At 34.1% G+C, this 22,212-nt stretch overlaps 1 protein-coding gene across 1 annotated transcript; it reads right to left on the bottom strand.

Moving 5' to 3' along the window:
* Positions 1–16,563: 16,563 nt before the first annotated feature.
* Positions 16,564–18,805, bottom strand: LOC110931981 (transcription factor bHLH95). Its single transcript, XM_022175349.1, has 3 exons — positions 18,383–18,805; positions 17,013–17,435; positions 16,564–16,659 (listed from the first exon to the last, which is right to left on the bottom strand). Exons 1-3 carry the CDS (start codon positions 18,803–18,805, stop codon positions 16,564–16,566), a joined length of 942 nt encoding a protein of 313 aa, XP_022031041.1.
* Between the last annotated feature and the right edge of the window lie 3,407 nt (positions 18,806–22,212).

The raw sequence follows: 22,212 nt of genomic DNA, 5'->3' as shown, positions 1-22,212 counted from the left end.
ATCAAATCTCAAACCACTGATCCACCCAAAACATCATCAGCCTCTCCTACACTAAAAAGGAGAAGGGTTTTCATTCCCGATGATGATTCACCACCACCGTCACCACCATCCCCTGCTGAAAAAAGCAGAAGACATATGCTGACATATCAGCAGTTGTAATGACAACAGTGGATGAAACACCAGTTGTTTCAACCACTGTTGGTCAAAAATCCACCATTGATCTTATCACTCCAACACCAAAACCTACAAAGCTTCTCAAAAGAAAAAGAGAAACAACACAGGCTACTGATGAAAAGTATGATCCTGTTGCGGCTAAGTATCCATTGGAATTAGAAGCTGTGAAAAATGAGATGAAGCAGTTTTACACCATAGATAATCTTACAAAAAGGAAATTTCCTTCCCTCATAGGCTTCATAATTCCAGAAAACATGAATGAATATCTTGAAACAAAAGCAAGACAAGCAAGGATAAGAGCCAAAGTTGAATGCAAGGATCAAGGTGATGAAGCCATTCTGGAAAGAAGGGAATTCCTGCTCAACAAGGTCAAACAAATAGCAGAATATACAAGTGAATTGAACAAAGAGGTGTCAAGCTTATTTCCTGAAGCAGAACAACGAAATGAATTAAGAAAGGAATATCTTGCATACATAATGAAAGAAAAGTTCTATTCTGCTGAAGAAACAGAGTTCAAAGACTGGCCACTCATTGCATTGAAGCTTGAAGCCGACAGAATTGAAAAGATTAAACTTGATCCACGGTAGAAAAAGACAGCCCCAAATTGGAATAAATACAACAAATTCATAGCTGATCTTATTTCCGAGCATAAAAGAAAGAAGCAGGAGTTGGTGGATGGAAAGGTGGATACTGTGGAGGCCATAGCAAAATGGTCAAAGCAGCAAATTGAAGAAGCTTATGAAAGGCTTGAGAAGCAGAGGTTGAAAGCCTCTAACCCTCCCAAAAAGTCTGACTACAAAAAGCTGCAGGAACAAGTCAAAATTTTCGAAACACAGATCAGCACAGCAGAAGATTTTGTAACAAAATTGAGAAAAGAAAAGAAAGAAATGCTATCTGCTGGAGTAGAAAAGAACAAAGAAGCTGAACAGATAGAAGAAGCTATGAAGAAAATAGCTTCAGATAAAGAAAGATTGGCAAAACTACAAGCCCTTGCCAAAAAGGTCAAAGTAGTAAGCCAAAAGTCATCAGCAGGTGTCACAAACAGTGAGCTGATCGACAAAGAAGTTGAAGCAGACATGGCTGCAGCCAATAAGATTCTTGAACAAGCATTCATACGAGTGTCTGAAGCCCATGATACTGCTCTGCACCTCTTTTCCAGGCCAATCATTTCAAGTTCATCAGTAAATAAACCTCTCCCAAGAAACCCATTTGGTTTTAAAATACTAAAGTGGCTCTCTGATCAAAAGACCCATGTATTGACTCTGATCAGAACCAATGGAGAAGTGAGACATATATCAAGGAATCAAGCACTAGGCCTAAGTGTTGAAGATCTACAAGATCTCCTTGAGCTCTCACTATGCAGGGATGAGGATGATACAAGTTCCAAAGAATTTGAAGAAGAATTTAAAAGAAGAGCAAAGGAACTTCTGATGAAGAATAAAGGTCCTGAATAAGGAAGGGTTTTGGCATTATCTGTTCCAGGGGGAGATTGTTGGGATTGAACCCTAACAGAGGAACAGATAATGTAAAGCCAAAACCGGATCTCATCAGTGGACCATCAATAAGCAGCAGTTTACCCTATGCTCTCTCCTTGACAGTGGTTTTCTAACAGCTGATGAATCTTAAGTGCTGCTCAACTACAACAACTGATGAACCAAACACTGATGATACCTTAAAGACTACTGAAGACAAACACTGATGCTCTATCTACTGCTGTTTCCTAAGTACTGTTGAAGACTCAAGCACTGCTCTCTCAAAGACTGATCACCTTTGAAGAATGCACTGAAGATTCAACATCTGTGCTCAGGCTACAACAGTGGAACGTGAAGCAGTAGTTTTCCTTAGCTTTACATTTTATTACTTATCAGATATTACATGTCAGTAGTTTGTATAGAACAGTGTTTATAGTTTGTTAGATCGTTAGATGTCACTATCATGGTGAAGTCAGCTGAAGTTCATCAGTAGTTTGGTTTGCCTATAAATATGACAGTATTCTGTACTGTTATATTTGATCGTTTTGAGTGAGTTCTTCTCCTCAATTCATCCTTTCATCTTGTGCAACCAACTCTGGTGTATCAGGCTGAGGGGGAGTTTAGATTGTAAGCTTGCTGTAATCATTTGCTTTCTATTGTAATCTTTTGACTCAATGAAATAGCAATTGTTTATCAATCTATACTTTCCTTTGATTATGTTTACAAGGTTTGCTACTCATTTCCGCTGCATTTATTCGTTTTATGCAAACAAACACAGTCATAATGGCCCCAGATCCCAACACTTCAACTCAATTTGTAACATCAAGAAGAATGGGAATAACAGTTTACCATATATTTTGATTGCTTGACGCCTTAATTAGCAAGTTTGTTATGAAATAATCATGCAATTCTTACTTAGACATATCATCGAACAACTTGTAAGCGTACTTTCAATGCAAAAATAGAAAAATCCAACTTTGTTCAATTCACCCCAAATCACAAGTTCAAACAAGTATATGTTCATGAAACTCGATCATTGTTGGTAAATTAAAAACCCTTCAAAGTAAAGGTTGAAACTCTACCGAAATAAATTAAAAGGGATGGAAGTTTTATAATAGGTTCGGGTTATTACCCATGATTCATTGTACCCGACTTATAAAATAACCGGAACTGAGATATTGATTTGTGTATTATTTCTTGTATTTATCTAAGGGATATTCGGTTCTCGGTCGGGTTTTCCTCGGTTCGGGTCGGGTTTTGTAATATGCTCACCCCTACCGCCCCCATGCTTTCCCAACACACCTGCTACTCCCTCGACCCAACCCCCACTTGTATAAAACACGACACCAATGGACCCATTTTCATTTGGTGATTTTAGTCAATCTCAAAACCCTTGGCAAATGCAATACCAAAAATACCACCATGCTATGCAAATGCAATCGCAAGGCGTACAAATGTCACCATTACAATCATTCACTCAAACCACACCCGAGCACGATTTCGTTTCTTTAGCCGCGGATGATGATGTTATACCCGAAACGCAACCACAAACCACAAACACTAAAAAGGGGAAACGAGCTCTAAGAGATCAAGAAAAAGTAAGCGGTAGGGCGGAAAGAATTCCTTGGACCCAGACGAGTTTGAAGCGCTTGCACGAGCTTGAGTTAAAGCTTCTAGCGATCTGATTTTAGGTATATTGTTTTAAATTTTATTTATAAATTAAAAATTATAATTAGTATTCGTATTTGATTTCTAAAGAATTATTATATTTTTAAATTTTAATTTGTACAAGACAACCAAAAACGTGATGGCTTTTACAACCAAGTTTGTAAAGAATTTTTCAAGTTGATGCAACATGAGCCATATCGATTAGTCCATTCCATTAGTTCAAAATTTAGAGAGATGAACCACAAAATTGGTTTGTTTGGGTGTATTTTTCAACATGCATTGAACAATCGTAATAGTGGTGAAGATGGTGCAACTATTTTGACGTTGGTGGTTGAGAGATACACCAGAAACACGGGTTGTGGAATTACATGAGGTCGTATGAAATATTCAGAAAATGTGAGAAGTGGAAGGTGGCGCCTAATGAGGTTACTGAAGCCAAAAGATCGAAAACAAGGGCGTCAGGGAGTTGTCGTGCGGGTGGTTCGGATGCACGTTGTGCTATCAATATAAACGATGACCTCGAGTTCGAAGACGAAGCTCCAGGTCCTAAACCAGAGCAACCAATTGGAGGGGCTCGTGCTAAAATAGCGGCCGCTAAGAAGGCTTCGGGTTCAAAGGGAACGAGCTCAAGTGATGCGTTTAAACTTGATACAATTCTACAAAAATTCAACCATTTTATGGGAGTGCAAGAGGATAGGTACAAAATGAAAGAGAGGTAAAAGGAAGAAGCGGCGGCGAGGGAAAGATAGAGACTTGAGTTTGATAGGAGGCGACTCGAATTTTATATACAAAACTAAGAAGCTGAAGAATCGACTTATGAGAATTGACATCGATCGTACTCGATGTCACACCCTGACTTTTGCGGAAGCGTGATTATGGTGTGACTTTCTTAATATCATTGCATTCAATCATAACATCAACTATATGATAAAACCATAGGATTGTCATCCATTAAATAAGTTTAAAAACATAACACATCGTTTTAAAACGTAGACTACATATTCAAATTTTACAAATCGTGCAAAATGCTTTTGAGTTCATTAAAGACTCGTCAAAAGCTATTGAATAATACCAAGGTTTGGAAAACATGTCTCGTCCAGGAATAAGACACACCGTCCAAACTCAAAGACCATGGATGACATCTTTATTGTTAACGCAGCATAAAAACTTCCAACGCCTGCCAGATCCATCTAAAATTTCCTGAAATACATGTAGTTTGAAAAACATCAACAAAAGTTGAGCGAGTTCATGTGTTCGTTTGTGTGTATGTATAAACCTTTAAAAAAATGTTGTAAGTATGTGTGTAAGTCCCTGGTATGTAGCAATAAGGAAAAAGAGATCACCAATGGGTTGCAAAGCCATTGATATGTGTGAAGTGATGCAGGAAGACTCAAACCTAGCAGATTTGTGCGTCGGGCACATAGTCACCTCATGGTCCACTCGGCGGACTCAGGAGTGGGGCTCGCTACACCCGAATAGATCTATCACTCATGTCCCTCGATCCTACAACGAGGATTAATGGCCTTAAGTTCTACCTACCCACTCACATGATCTAAGTAGTGTAAACCCTCCTTAAGCTAATCATACCATGTAAATAAATGTTTGTAATAATTGTCGCATGTATTTCACCATCGAAGTATAAAACTGAAAACAGTAAAGAGAAAAGGGGGACATGAACTCACAGTATTGCATCTTCGGTACTTGTAACTCAAATCTCCTCAGCAAACACGACTACCTACAATGTTCTAACGTCTATTAGACGAACGGGTCGTGCCTTGCTTCTGTATTAATATCTTTTGAGTTACGTTTCTTATGTTCCCAATATTATTCCAAGTTATAGTTATTTGTTAAAATAAATTATTTTAACCTTAAATCATATTTCGTTTTGGAATAACTGATTAAACAATATTTTCTGTTAATGCTTCTCAAGTGTGTATTTCCTTCCCAAGGATGGGGTATCTTATACATGTGTTTTTCGTATTTGTATTTGTATATCTTGCCAAGTAACGGTGTCGTATTTCGGTGTATTATTCCAAATAAAAATATGTTAATATATTCCCAATATATTTCCAAAACCATGTATTACGTTTTCTTGTTCGGTTTCTCAATATTACGTGTGTAACTTAAATATTTTATTCCTTGTAATTTTTTGTATTATTTTGGAGTTGTAATTTCCATAGTATTTTGTATGTTATATTATTTTACCCTAAGATAATATAACTAGTTCACAGAATAAACAAACAATCACACAAGCGTTTTAGTATAAAATATATATTCTAAATATGTATATTTATCAAATTTTATTTACGAAAATCAACCTCCGGCACTTAGTATTTTTGTAATAAAAATCATGGCGAAGTTTATTTCGAAAACCAAGTTAAAAAGACATTTGTAAACACTTGTTAGAAAAATATTTCTAAGTGTTGAAATTTTAGAAAAATTTCGCCAGAGTTTCCTTTGTAAATGGAGGCGTCCATGCTTACTAGCATATCATTTTCTTTTGTGAAATCATCCAAACAGTTAACAATCAACAATATACAATTTTTGATCACCAACCTTGGCAAAAATAAACATGAACCATAAACTTATGAACTTGAAAGTTTGTAAAAATAAGTAGTAACTTACTAGCATAATTAGTAAGTCTTGTTACCTTTAAAAATGTGATTAGTTTCTCAAAAGCTTTATTTTTAAAGGATTTAAAGATATACAACTTCTAGTCATGATTTCCAAAAATATTTCTTTGTAAAATTTTCTTGTTACACAAGTGTTTATACACTTGTTTACTTACTAAAAATGTGTTTAGTTCATACAAGATCCAAGTTTTAACAAAACTAATATTTTTCACTTGATTCTTTCGAAAAACCACTCATAGATCTTTAGATCTACAAGTTTATAACCTTATTTTCTAAGAAATCACTTATTTGTTCAAGTTCAAAGTTCATGTGTGGATGATTCCATCATCCACAACATCTTTAACCTTCACACCTTGCTAGTTCGTGTCTCTAAACATGATCTAGCAAGTCCATGTGATGGATCATCTCATTTTTACTAACAAACAACATATATTAAGCATAACAACACAAGATCAACATGATTTCAACATCATTTAACACTACTTCATCTCTTTATCCACTCTTTATCCTTTATGTTTCAAGACTTATTTAAGTTCTTAGAGTTTCTTAAGTTTTTATCATTCTTTCGACTATTAACCACCAAAAATAAGAACAAGATGAAGATTTAAAGCACTTACTACTAGCACAAGGCTAGGGGAGTTTCAAAGCGTAAAAGTGGTGGATAAAAGAAAACTAGAGCGGTCCTTGAGCTTCCGAGTGCACCAAGCTTACTTGTTGGACCTCTTGCACCTTTGGATGAGTGTAGATTTCTTGAACAAGACTTAATGGTGGTGATATGGTGGTGTGATGGTGGCGGCCGAAAGCAAGGAAGGAGGAAGGGAAAGGAGTTTGTTTGCTAAGTGTGTTGGATGAGAGATGCTTATGACCCTTAGTGTTTATTTATAATCCAACTCATGTTTAACCACCAAGTATTATGCTCCTTTAACCAACAACATTGGAATAAAATATTGAAAAGAATGGTGGGTGTGTCCCACCATCCTACAACCGTCAAAAGGGGGGGGGGGCTATAGGGTTGGGATGCAATTGATCTAGTTACTTATTTAGTTAAGTTTCAAGTGTTAAGTTAGTGTATTATTGTGTGTTATATAATATAAGGTGTGTTACGGTGTTCGGGGACCCTAACTAGCTCAGAAAATTAAAAACAATGTGTTTGACAATATTTTTATGTTCCGGGTAAAGTCCGGTTGTTTGGTTGGGTGTTGATCCGTTAAAGTGCTAAATTAGTCTTTAAAGTGTCTTTTATATTATTTTTAGTGACACATTAAATTCCCAACACTTTGGAAAATATCTAGGACTATTTTGCCAAGTTTTTGCACTTTACTAGCATTGTTAAATGCTGAATTTTGTTATTTAGTGCAGAATTCTGCACTTAAAATATGTTTTTCGCACTTCCGGGCACTATAACTATCGCCTAGTGACGCAGTTTTATGGTCCTCACCTCCCTACACTCCCTACTAGTGTAGTATTCTAACTCTGGCTCATACTGGCCTCAAAAATATTGTCTGTCTAGGTGCTGGCATTGTCAGCATGTTTCTGGGTTATCCGCTCACTGTGCTAACGGTGCTTTGTGCATCAAGTTTGTCACTAACGTCCGTGTGAAAAAAATGGAGTGACAGTATAAAATGTGATGCATATGTATGTATGTAACAGAAATCAGAAAGTAGTTAAATCCACAGTTGTAATTAAGCACAGTCATTAAGCATAAATCAATATAAATTAAACGTACGGATGCATGCAAATTTGCCAGTTGTCACACTCGAAAGAGACCATGGGGTGCTCTCAAGGATGAAAGACAAAATCACGAAGAAATGTCTAGGAGAAAGTGGAAGTTGGCTTTAATTTATTTTATTTTAAAGTAATGTTTTTTTTAGTTATGTCTTTTTTCTAGGATATGTAATTTTAATTTTAATTAATGAATTTTTTTTTATATTTTTAAGAAATTGGATAATAAAAAATAAAAATAAAAAAGAAGGGGGGATGGGAAAGAAGAGGGAACCGCACTCCATGTTTGGGAAAAGATGATTTTTTTGTAAAGGGAGGATGATGTGGCACTGAGGTAGACATGGGGAAGTGGAACCACACCCCATAGTTTAATAATCTACATGATTTTATAGTAGAGAGCAACCGTGGGAAAGGATTTGAGTGTGCTTTCGAACTAGATTTGATCGGATTTTGTAGGTTTTAAGGAAGCATGTCGGGGTATGGCCAATGATGGTTAATTATTGATTAGTTTCACGTGATGGCCAAAACGGCCTGTATGAAGGCGTAACCGACATAGGGGTTTTAAGGGTTTCACGTGACAAATCAAGAAAGTAACGACTTTATGGTTGTCTAATATTCGTTTAAAATTAAATTTATTTATTCATTAAAGCTCATTTATTTAGAACATGCCAAAAAATTAAAAATAAGAGTAAACTGCAATTTTACCCCTGTGGTTTGGGGTGATTGGCACCCTTACCCCCCTAACGAAATAATTGCAATTTTACCCCCCAACGTTTGCTGTTATGTCGCAACCTTACCCCCGGCCTCAAATTTGTTGACTATAACTTGAAATGACTATAATGCCCTTTCATATTACCCCCCTGTGTTTTGTGCACTCTGTGATATTACCCCCTGCCACCACTGCCACCGCCATTCACCACCACAACCACCACTGCCACCTCCAGCCACCACCCTCAACCATTTTTCAGTGTTTTGTCACTAATTAAGCTATCTTGCACATGTTTATCATAATAAATTAAGCAATCTTAACATCCCCCGTAGCAACTACCATCAACACCGGTCATCTTCTCCGACCACTCATCTCCGGTGTTGATGGTGGAGCACGGCGTCCAATGGCCACCATTAATGCAAGCAATCGCACACCACCATCCACCGTTAACCCTCAGCAGTTCGATCACCTTCAACTCTGTCATCACCATACCACCCTCATTGTGAGCCATCTTCTAATCATCACTGTACCATCCATCTTCTCCGATCAGTTTCCCCATACCTGATCATCTTTTTCAAAAATAGCATTAGATCTGCAAAAAAAAAACTCTTGTTAACCAGAGCAAGAACATCCCCTGTTATCTCAATAATTAACAATGTCGCACCCCCAAAATCCACCTGCGGAGTACCACCGCTTGGAGGCGTGACTGACCAGGATCCAGCCACCAATCATATTGAACAAGCATATAAGTAGTTATAAAGTCTAACCAATACAATTGGTGTTCAAACAAAACATAGTTTAAGTTGCAAGCGAAAGCATAAGATTTAAAACCAAAACATAAATTCAATTGTTTCCAAGTTTAACATGGCACGCAGTTGTCCATGTCCCACAACGACTCTCCTCCATGCAAGCCCCAGCTAAGTACCTATGATCCTGCAAAGCATGTAGTAACTAGTCAACAACAAGTTGAGTGAGTTCACAGTTGGGTGTTCGTTTTAGTTTGTTTCGAAAACAGTTTCCTTTATCTGGCATCCTGCCGTGGAGGTTACCCCATAGTTGAAAACGTGATTTGTTTATTCCCGGTTACTCTGGCAATCCAGCCGTGGGGGCTACCCCATGATAGTTATCTGGCATTTCGGCCATGGGGGCTACCCCATGTATACACTAGACTCGTTACCATATCGACTGCTGACTGTAGTCATGTTTATGTGCCCTGAAACTGTCAATGTCTATCATCATTGACGTGCCCCAGATCCATTAGTTCACGCCCGTCCTCTGCGGCACGGTGTGAGGTTTGTCAGACTTAAATAGCGCTATCTAACTAATGACCCGCTCGCCATTGGCCCGGCGATTAAGTCGATATAAAAGGAGGGACTTCGTGATAGAGTTTTGGTCTAGTACGAGTTATCTGTCCGTGAGGACGAGGCATTACATTCCTGCACCATTGCTGTCCTACCCAAGGAGGACGAGGAATCTACGTTCCTTAACCCCATTCCCAACCCAGGGAATCCCATGCTTTGTAGAGGGTGTGAACTCACCTTGGTTTGCTCGGCAGATACACAGAAAAGTCAATCAAGTTGTAAGTGGTCAACTACGTCCTAACATAGATACCATTCAAGTCAGGTTCATATCCAAGTAGTGCACGTATGTTCTACACGTATACTAGCAAGTTGCATACAGGTATTATTCATGGCATACACGTATAAACATAGCGGTTTACAATAATACCTACGAGTTGAACAGTAGTACGTATACAAGTAAGCAAAGCCCAAAAGTCCGGCCCAATCCTAAGCCCGTAGCAATGCAAGTCCAAACAGTGCATGACATACACAATTAACAATACACAGAAAGCCCATACTTTCGGCCCACTAACCTAGGCCCGTAACAGCGTGAAAGTCCAAATAGCGTACACATGTGCGTAGTCTCGAGTCGAGACTGTGCGGTCCCTAGTCGAGACTGTGCGGTCTCGAGTTGTAGCTTACAAGTTCTCGAGTTGCAATCTGAGGAGGTCTCGGGTCATGCATGTATTGGTTTCGAGTCGAAATTGGACTCGTAAGCATAGTCTCGAGTCATGATGTTTGTGTGCTGATGAAGCATGGTCTCGAGTCGAGACTAGAGGTTCTCGACTCGCAACCTTGTGTCGAAATCGTGCTCTCGAGTTGACGTATGGTGGTCTCGAGTCGAGACCGAAGGTCTCGGCTGGACATCTGCTGATTTTCTAACATATGTACTAAACCAATAGAATTACAATTTCATGAGACAATGTACTATCCAATGGTATTTCATAAACATGTTTCCTTGTCTACTACTAACCAAAAACGGATCAAACATAGCGATTTCAAATATCCACAACACATTCATATCATATTCAACAAGTTCTTCATATATTCATCATGTTCATCAAATATTCATAACACAAACAACCCTTATTCGAACACATTTTGCATTTTTCGGACAAGAGTTATAATACCTAAACTAGATATCACGCTCATATTGCAAACAAAACATCTATTCTAAAACCCTCATGAATCGGATGATCATTATCATTCTTTTATCACACAAGATCTATACTTTTACTAAAGAAGTCATGTTCATCATCAATGTTGTAACTAAGCATGTATTGTCTAACCATCAAGAACTCATTAAACACCTTTGTCATATTCAAACAATGGTCATGGTGCATATTATCACATGATCAATACCGTAATCATGTATGAAACTTAACAAGCAAATATATTATCATATGACTTCATCATACATAACTATCAACCGAAACATATCATCTTCAACCGAAATATCACACATAACATAAGTCACTAACCGGTTAGGTTTTCAAGGGAGATCTTTAAGCTTGAACCGTGAGCTCTTGTGTTACCGGTTGGATCCGAGAGAAGGATGAGAGGGGAGGTGATGTTTGATCCTTAGGGTTTAAGGTTTTCTAGAGAGAGAGTAGGGGAGTGTGTGTTGTCCAAAGATGGTAGTGTTGGCTAACAACAAGGTTATATACTAGCTTCAAGTGATGCACCCTAATGGGTTTTCGAACGGATCAAATGGCCCAACCGGCCCATATGTTGCACTGTTCACTCGAGACCACATGGTCTCGAGTCGGGTTCTTGTGTCTCGGGTCGCATACATACAAGCATACATATAAACATAACATATAATCACATAGGACGTTCACATATATCATTACACCAACACGTCAACTAATCACATAACGTTTCAAGTAGGTTACATCGAGATACAATGAAAGGTTCTAAGTTTCGAGTTGTCACAAACAATCAGTTGTGTTAGGGTTTGATCTGCTTCCAATCAGTCAACGATCGAGCCAGATCATGCAACAACAGCAACATAATCAGAATCAAAAGCAGAATCATTCGTATCTACGACGGCAGCTTCCGTTCACCTCGATGAAGCCGCCGCCGTTCAGTGACTATCACCGGTTTTCTTCAACTGCTGCCGCAAATCGCGAATCAGAAGGCGTTGTGGTGAAATCTTTTGTAAGTGTGTGTGTTGATTTACAGTTGTGTGTGTTTGTTAGGGTTTTTGTTTTGTGATTTGGTGAATTAAGTTGGTTTACATGAAAGGGATATTAAATTGTGGTGGTGGCTGAAGGTGGCAGTGGTGGTTGTGGTGGTGAATGGCGGTGGCAGGGGGTAATATGACAGAGTGCACAAAACACATGGGGTAAGGTTGTGACATAACAGCAAACGTTGGGGGGTAAAATTGCAATTATTTCGTTAGGGGGGTAAGGGTGCCAATCACCCTAAACCACAGGGGGTGAAATTGCAGTTTATTCTAAAAATAAAGTGTGGCTAGCAAGGAACTAGGTGAGCAAAAACCGACCGCTACAAAAATATTAGAGGGTTTTGCAACCACTCAGAACTAAATAATGTTAACCTTGCAGTTTCTATTACAAAATAACAAAAAAGAAACATTCACAAAAGAATCTTTAGAAGGTATTGCCTAGGGGTGTCCGCGTGATGCGGCGAGGAACACAACACACTATCACACACATTGGTAAAGCGCGTAATCACGTAATGGTATATAATCATGTAACATGTTATTTTTGTATATAATTAGAAAAACTATAGCAATATCATACTCAAATTAAAGAGAATAAAATGCTCGTTTTTATAGTGTAATTTATGAAAGTTATAGCCCTTTATAAATCGTGAGAGAAGTTGAATGTGATTTGCAAATGCTAGGAAAATCTAGCTTTAAAAGATTGTAATATGTTCTTTAAAACTTGTAATCATTTGAAGTACTAAAAGTATGTTAAATTGCCTTTTTTTATATGTATCGGAATATATATATATATATATGTATATATATATATATATATATATATATATATATATATATATATATATATATATATATAGGGGACCGCTATAATGAGAACCAGCTCGAGTTGTAAGAACCGCGAGAACCACACCGTACGGGGCGAGGTGGACCAATTTTTTTTTCAAAAACGTAGATGCATGTATTATAAACACATTCGTAAAAAAAATGCCGTGCGTGTAGTTTTTTACTTGTGGTGTAAAAAACTATACGCACGGCATTTTTTTTTAATTTTTTTTACGAATATGTTTATAATATATGCATCTACGTTTTTGAAAAAAAATTTGGTCCACCTCGCCCCGGATCAAGTAGTTCTCGCGGTTCTTACAACTCGAGGTGGTTCTCATTCTAGCGGCCCCCTATATATATATATAGTGGAGAGTTTAAATGAGAAAATTTTTTTGTAAGAATAAACAATAATAAATTTCAACCAATAAGAATATTTCATTTACTTAATTTAATTTTTGTATTTAATACTAATGTAAGGGTATATTAGTAAACTAAGATAGATCATTAATTGGTAGTCTATCTTTTTAATAGCTAACTACATTAAATTTATAATTTATTTTTAAAAAAACATATTTTTTTTCAAAAAAAGAAAAAAATATAATTTAAATTGTAGTATAAATTAAGAGATGTGTAGGATGAATTACGAGCTGTGTAGGATAAATTTCAAAATGTGTAGTATCAATTTTAATGTGTGTAAGAAAAATTTAAGTGTAGAGATTGATAGTGTTTTACATTTGTACCCTTTATTCTTTTTCTTCTTAATTTAATTTTCTTCTTAAATAAACCTTACGATATATATATATATATATATATATATATATATATATATATGTATTGAATGGCAAAGGTTACATTACTCTACTTCTAAACTACACCAATAAATACTAAACTACAACCCATGCCAGGATTTGAACCCTCGTCTTTTCTCCAAGAGGCAAGAGCCTCTACCACCCAGCTATAGCTGGAATAGCATATATATAAATATATATATATATATATATATATATATATATATATATATATATATATATAGGGTAGGGATCCTAAGAGAAGTCCACCCTATATGAGAAACTTGAGAAGCATTCTGGACCACACATTTTTCTAAGCCTTTCGTAATATACACATATGTATAGTTTAAAATTGACTATATACATATATGTATATTGAGTTATACACATATGTATATTGTCAATTTTAAACTATACATATGTGTATATTACGAAAGGCTTAGAAAAATGTGTGGTCCAGAATGCTTCTCAAGTTTCTCAACTAGCCTATCACTTCTCACATGATCCTTATCCTATATATATATATATATATATATATATATATATATATATATATATATACAGAGAGAGAGAGAGAGAGCGGTTAACATACAAAAGCCCTTATCATACTTCACGTACGCGACAATGGTAACCGTCAGATCAGGGCTATAATCACGCATGGAACATATAATAACGCATGGGAACAGATAATCACGCATGGGATCAATAAACATGCACGTTAAGTTGATCAAAAATGTAATCACGCATGTTATCTATTTGGTCGCATACGTTAATGTACGCTAAGCCGTGAAGTACATTATATTTTCTCTCTCTCTCTCTCTCTCTCTCTATATATATATATATATATATATATATATATATAGGGTAAGAATTATTTCAGAACCATAAATATTTACAGAACTCGCAGAACTCTTAATAGACAGTCTTTTTATTTATAAATTTTTATGTTTAGGATAATTTTATCATTTATTATGTGTATTTTTATGATTACATACATGTTAAGAGTAATTTTATCATTTTTTATATGTAATTTTATAATTACACATATGTAAACTATTTTTTTTACATATAAGTAATTAGTTATGCCACATATATATGATTTGGCTATTACACTTACGTAAACTACTTTTAACATTTATGTAATCAAGGAAATACATATAATAGATGATAAAACGATCCTAAGTACAAAAAAATATATGTAAAATGATTGTTTCTTATGAGTTCTGAAAGTTCTGTAGTTATTTAGAGTTCTTGGGTTCATTTCAGAACTCTTAATAAACAACATTTTTATTTAGTTTTTTTTTTTAATTTTTAGAGCACTTCTATCATGTTTTCCATATATTTTTATAATTACATACATGTTAAAAGTAGTTTATCATTTTTTTGTATGTAATTTTATGATTACACATATGTAAACTGGTTTTTTTACATATATGTAATTAGTTGTTACACATATATACAATTTGATTATTATATATATGTAGACTACTTTTAACATTTATGTAATCATAAAAATACATATGATAAATGATAAAAGTACTTTAAATACAGAAATTTATATATAAAATAACTGTTTATTATGAGTTCTGAAAGTTTTGTAATTATTTATAGTTCTGAAATACTCCTCAGCCGATAATCATAATATATCAATATTATTGTTATTACAATAGCAATTAGAAAGTTTGTTGCAAATCAAGAGAAAACATTCGTTTGTTGATATATACACCCTTATCTTTTTTAGTTAAGCTATTTTATTCATCCACAGTTATATTAACAATAACAATTATTTTATTCATCCATAGTTATAATAAAAATAACAATATTCGGACCCGAGATTTAATTATTTAACAAATATTAATTTATTAAGGTTAAAAACAGTTTGTTGCCACTCAAGAGTAGGGATGAGCATATGCCACCGAATACCGATCCCATACCGATCCCGTACCGATCCCGATCCCGATCGGTATCCCGATCGGTATCCACTTTTTGGCGTTTTCGGTATCGGTACGGTACGGTATCGGTATTATACCGATACCGACCCTCAAAATACGGTATAATACCGATACCGTACCGTACCGATACCTAACCGACATGTTTCGGTATCGGTATCGGTACCTAGTTTGGGTGAAATTCGGGATCGGTATTAGGCGGTATCGGTATCGGTTCGGTATCGGATACCGATATGCTCATCCCTACTCAAGAGAGGGCAATAGTTTGTTGATATCTACACCTAATCGTTTCTAGTGAAGCTTTTTTATTTATAATAACAATTCAGGCCCGAAAGTATTCATTAATTTATCAGTTAACCCTTTATTATGGTTAAGAAAACGAAAGTTATTAACTTATTCCCTATATATTATTATACGCAACAAGTACTTACATATGCTTTTACTGAATTGTGTTTGCTTGGCTGGCCAAAAAAAAAAAAAAAAAACCTTACATATTCTTTTTATTAACTACTATTTCTTCTCAAACTAGAAGAAAAATCCAGTTCCTATATGTATACTGGCCAAATCACTTATGTTTCAAATTTCGCCCATACATATACAAATTTAAAATAAAAAAAAAAAAAACTAATTAAGGCTGGTAGTGGCGGAATCAACTATATTGCATATAGTTTCATTAAAAAAATCGCCTACATATGTTTCAAATCTCATCCAGGATATGGAAACTGAAGTATAGTGTCTTTCAAAAACAATTTGTTAGCCAATATAGTGTTCCTTTGCCCCTGAGAGGCTGAGCCTGGGGCAGAGATGGGTAATACTAGGATGAATATATATGCACTTAATAGTATGATCTAAAAACAATTACCTTCTTGAAGATTTGTTGATAATGTAAATCGAAAACTGACACATTATTAAATAACATAATTCAAGGTCACAATACAAGAAAAGAAAGACTGTCACAAAGAAAATGTAATAGGCAACACGATGTAATAATATATAGGCAACAAGTTTATTCATAAACACGTATGGTGATCCGCTATCGTTTCTTTTGGGCGTGCACTTCTGAAGACCACCATAGAACCTTTCCAAGAATTATGATCATTTAGAGTTAACCCAGTGGGTTATCTCTGATGCAGCTTGCTTGTATATGTCATCATAATGAGACATCTCCATAGCCTGATCACAAGTGTTTGCCTAATCAACATTGCAAAAAGAATAAGAAACATATATTAGTTATATGTATAAAATTAAAATGCACATTAAAGAAACATATCCCTTAAGGCCAATTTGGAAAACTGTAAGAATAAAAAAAACACAAAAACTAAGTTGTAACACAAAATATTATGCAACAAAGGAAAAAGACAAAAAAGAGTAACAATAAAAAAAAAATACAAAAACTAAGTTGTAACACAAAATATTATGCAAAAAAGGAAAAAGACAAAAAAGAGTAACAATAAAAAAACCACAAAAACTAAGTTGTAACACAAAATATTATGCAAAAAAGGAAAAAGACAAAAAAGAGAAGGAGAAGTGAAAGCATTGCTTACTCGAACATGAATCATAAACAAGCTCTTCAATTCATCAGAAGAAATATTAGCTGAGACAATCTCGAGCTTGTGCTTCTCCAGCACGAAGCAAATCGCAGTAAGGAGCCCAGGCTTACGGGGTGCACAAATGCTAATATGCGCATCTATGTCGCACACATTTAATGTGACTTTGGAAGACACCCACGTTTGAAAAATTTTCGTTGAGCTTAATGGGAAGGATATTAACGAGGTTGAGCTAGATGACAAGACTTTCCCAATTGAGGAACCCTGATCGGCTAGAAACGACTCTCTAGTGCTGCCAGTAGTGGTTTTGGTTGATGGACTGTAGAGCCTTTCTACCTTCTTTGTTTCAAGCCTTTGGAGGGTTTGTTGCAGTGTTTTAATGTAGTCTACAGCCTCATCAACTATTGCAGCTTTGTCTACCTGAAATAAGATTATGAATCTACCATCTACCAGTAAATGCTTTTATTTGTAAGAAACTAATAACTCACAAAAGAAAAAAAAAAGTAAATAGTGTGGTTGAGTTCATCTTTTTAAACGTTTTGGTTGATCTTTTCCCATGTACTCTTCTGATTCAGCTAATTGCACCACCACTATAACATATTTTTTCATTAATTCTAGCAAATTTATAAGTCACAGTATTTAATATATATATACGTATGATCTGTCAATGAATAATTACCAAAAAGTTAAAAGAAATTATTTCGTGTATTTTTTTGTTACAGTTGTTTTTTTTAATATATTTTAAACAAATCATTAAGTACCTTAAATAGTTTTCTATAACCTTAATTAAAATAATCAAAATATAGATACTGATTTAAGTTGAGAGGATAACAAAATAAACTGATCAAACGTTATTACCCTTTTCAATGATTTTGCTAATTTGTGTCCGGCATATAAGAAAATTCAAAAGGAAAAGATCACATATATTCGTCCAAAAGCAGCTGATATTTTTGTTCTGAGTTATTAAATACACTACATATTTTTCTAAAAAAGTTACAAACATAATTTAATATGAAGTAATGCATCATCGATTTCTTCGATCCTTTGAAAAAATAACTTCAAGCAGAACTATAACACTTGCCACCGATGTCACATAAATTGATGAAGTTGTATATCATTTTCCTTATCCATCCACATCAATTTTGAAATTCATAGTAACTATACGTAAGTATATACAGTTATGCCCAAAGATTAAAAAGAGATATTTTGAGGTTTAATGCCTTATCAAGATATAGCAAGAAAGAAAAAAGAATTATATAGATTTGTGACTGAATACATCATATTAAGGATTTTGAATTTCTAATGTGATCATTAAAGGAACATATGGTAATTAAAAAGACATGGAGGTACATAATTAAAATGGGTACCTTCTGAGGAAGTTGAGGCATTAAGGCATGAAGTTGATGGAACATGTTCCTCATTTTCTTTCTCCTTTCTCGCTCGGTCCATATATGCAAGTCATGATCACTTGGCGCGAGCTTTCTTTTTCCCTTAAGATTATGAAGACTTACCTCGGTGTCCTCAGTTATGATCTCTTTTTTAATCTCCAAAGTATCATCATTTTGCTTGCTAGCACCACCGACGATTGTTGCTGCCACTTCTTGGTCACGAACACTTGAACCATCCATTGTGTCTCGCATCTTGTGTTGTTTCATCTGATTAAGATTTTCGAGTGAATTCTTATCACTTGAAAATCTTTCTTCACCACCACCACCGCCACTAGAATTACCTGACATAACCCAAGGATAACTATTCCAAAAAAAACCTTCTTGGCCTACACCTTCAGCCATGTTAGATTCTATATATGCAATGGAAAGAGAGGAGATATATAAAGAGATCGGAAATAAAGGTGTGTTAAAAAAAAAAAGATGCTGCATAAAAAAAGATTGTTTTTTTCCGCATAGCAATTATCCAACACGGCAGCTCGTGTTTTATAAATTAGAGTTTGTAAGTTCAAACCATATTTGAATTGTGCATGTAAAAAAAATATATATATTTTTTATTTGAACTGGCTATGGTCGATGAGAGAGATGAATGGATGTTTTTGGTCCTCACAAAATGCCTTTATAAGCCATGGTCATTTCCTTCTTTTAAATAATAATTATAATATTAGGCTATAGGGTGTGAGGTGAATTGTTGGGTTATCAATCGTCACGTAAGATCATTAATGGATTGCTACATCACCCTCTTGTTTCATCCATCATAATTCTCATGTATTAAATCATGCTAACTATAGGCATCCTTTCCTTATTCAATATTTCCCGTCATTTTCACAAAAATAAATTAAAATAAGATAATAGTTGTTTGAGTCATGACCACACCCTTAGGATAATGCTTTTGGATGATCGATTAGAAGTAGGTGACATGACGTTGATGTGGAGGGTCATGGTGATCATGAGGATCATGACCACACCCTATAGCCTTATAAATGATATCTTCCCTACTTAATTGGTTTGGTTATTTTGCCATATATAATGACCTAAATTTGTGTGTGTATATATGCAAATCATTTTACATTTGTGCTTATGATTAAGGTTGTGGGGGTGCTCCACTTTTCATCACCCACCACACCCAATCATGTTCCATCATGTCATCGAACTTGTTTTCATCACTAGTGATAGATTTTAGTGGGGGTGCCCATCACTTACCACACTCAATCACACCCAACAATTTCCTTCCTCAATGGTAACATTCTGCAACTTTTCAAGCGTGATGGCTACAACGCATTATAGCTACAAGGCGTGATGGAATTAACTGGCGGCGGTGTTCCATGGAACTTCAACCACCACGGAGAACAAAGGAGCGCCCCGCCCGGCCTTAGAGGGAAGGCACGATTAATACAAAATTTGTGTAATTTTGTTATATAGGTAAAAGTTATGGTTTATTAAAACACAATTATAGTTTAAACGATTTGTTTCCATATGTAATTTAGTTATCATATTTTCATATTTTAATTACTATATTATTATTATTACTTTTTTTTATTTTTATTATTATTAAATACATATGATCATGAACTAAATTATAAACACGTGTACTACATGGAGTTGTATAATAGAAATATAAAAGCACAATATTATTAAATACATATGATTATGTACTAGATTATAAACCTGTGTAGTACACGGAGTTGTATAATAGAAATATAAAAGGACAATAATGTGTATACAAGCGTTAGAATTCCATATTAAATGGATTGAATAAATGTATGTTATACACTTAGATATAAAAAAATTATGGCTTTGAAAAACGTATGTATTATATGGGTTAAATAAAATCAAAATATAGATAGGCTACAACGATAACAAGTGTTTCCCAACAATTTTAGTACAGATATAGAGAGTCTTTTTCCCAAACTAGTGTAGATGCAAAAAGTATTTACCTGTTTGGGTACTTTGAAAAATATTTACCTATTTGGATACTTTTCTATCTCTCTTTAATTTTTTTACTTAATTTATATATTTCTTTTTATTTTTCTACCCAAAGTAAAATTAGATTACTTACAGAATTATAATCAGCAAAAATATGAGTAATTATATTTTGTAAAAAAATAAAAAAAAAATCTGCAAACATTCAAAAAAAAATCTGCAAAAATTCTACAAAAAAAATCTGCGAAAAATCCACAAAAAATCTGCAAAAATATATTAAAAATTCTACAATAATTCTGCAAAGTTAAAAAAAATATGCAAAAAATATTATAAAAAAACCATATAATCTATACTAGTTTGGGAAAAAACTCCATTTCTTTTTTCGTTTTTTTTTCTTTTTATAACCTGAAATTGTCTAGGCCTCATTTAAATAAGCTCATAAAAAAAATAAAACAATAAATTCACAAATTTACTCCCCTAAGTTATATCGATTAAGTGATAGTAATCTGGTGGAAAGTTTGATATTTCAAACAATTTTATTTAAACTAAAGCAATTTATAAAATAAAGTTACAAATTTCGAATTTCTTTTCTTGAAATTTGAGTTTTGAGAAAAGATCATAAAGTATTTTAACCATTTCAATTTTATTAATAGTGACTATTTCTCCAATATTATGTACGTATAAGTAGTTTAGTTTTTTTTTTTTTTTTTTTTTTTTTTTTTTTTTTTTGTAGATATTAACCCCAAACGAACTACACAATGTGGACCATCAAATCCACCAACTATTACCCTATAGATTATATAGTTTTTTTTATAATATTTTTCACAGATTTTTTTTAACTTTGTAGAATTATTGTAGAATTTTTTAATATATTTTTGCAGATTTTTTGTGGATTTTTCGCAGATTTTTTTGTAGAATTTTTGCAGATTTTTTTTGAATATTTACAGATTTTTTTTATTTTTTTACAAAAAAATAATTACTCATATTTTTGCTGATTCTAATTCTGTGAGTAATCTAATTTTACTTTGGGTAGAAAAATAAAAACAAATGTATAAGTTAGGTAAAAAATTAAAGAGATATAGAAAAATACCCAAATAGGTAAATATTTTTCAAAGTACCCAAATAGGTAAATCATTTTTGTATCTACACTAGTTTGAGAAAAAACTCTAAATATAGATAGATAAACAATTTCTAAAATAAATATTATATAATATGTGGTGTTAGTTTGTTGTAGTTGTTTAAATATTATTAGCTAACCGAAAACATATAAAGAGAGAGAAATTTCAAATCTCAAAGATCTCAAAAATTTATTATGATAATAAAAGAAACTGTATTAATTATCTAAGTTAAATTAAGATTTAATAAATCCAAAAAAGGGAGGTTTATTATTGTACAAAAGGAATTTAAAAAAAAATAGTATATAGTTACTTCTTGATACAAATCATATAAATAAAATAAGATTTAATATAAATTAATAATTTGATTTCAAAATTCTACTTATTTAAAGAGTTAATTACACCGTTATTCCTTATGGTTTATACAAAGTAACAATCTAAGTTACTAAGACCATGCGTAATGGTAAACAAGAATAATGCCCCCAACATGGGGCATTATGCGCCACGTGTCGCCTAGTCATACTTTGGGCATTATAGAAAAAAAGGTGTAGTGGGGCATTATCCCAATAATGCCCACTCAATCATTTGACAATTATTTTTTTTTTAAATATAAAAGATAAAGTCTTCATTAATTTAAAATATAAATTACAATACTTGAAAAAAAATACAAAAAAAAAACAGAAAATTAAAAAAACCGAAAAAAAAACAGAAAAA

Source organism: Helianthus annuus, chromosome 3 (genome assembly GCF_002127325.2).
Source record: "Helianthus annuus cultivar XRQ/B chromosome 3, HanXRQr2.0-SUNRISE, whole genome shotgun sequence".
NCBI lineage: Eukaryota > Viridiplantae > Streptophyta > Magnoliopsida > Asterales > Asteraceae > Helianthus > Helianthus annuus.
Note: the sequence above shows the minus strand (reverse complement) of the source record. Positions and strands in the feature narration are given on the sequence as shown.

Excerpts from the sequence above, each read along its gene's own strand:
- LOC110931981 (XM_022175349.1), bottom strand. The coding sequence starts at position 18,805 with ATGGCTGAAGGTGTAGGCCAAGAAGGTTTTTTTTGGAATAGTTATCCT. Across the intron at positions 17,436-18,382 it reads TGCCTCAACTTCCTCAGAAG|GTAGACAAAGCTGCAATAGT; the intron begins GTACCCATTTTA and ends ATCTTATTTCAG. Across the intron at positions 16,660-17,012 it reads TGTTTATGATTCATGTTCGA|GCAAACACTTGTGATCAGGC; the intron begins GTAAGCAATGCT and ends AATGTTGATTAG.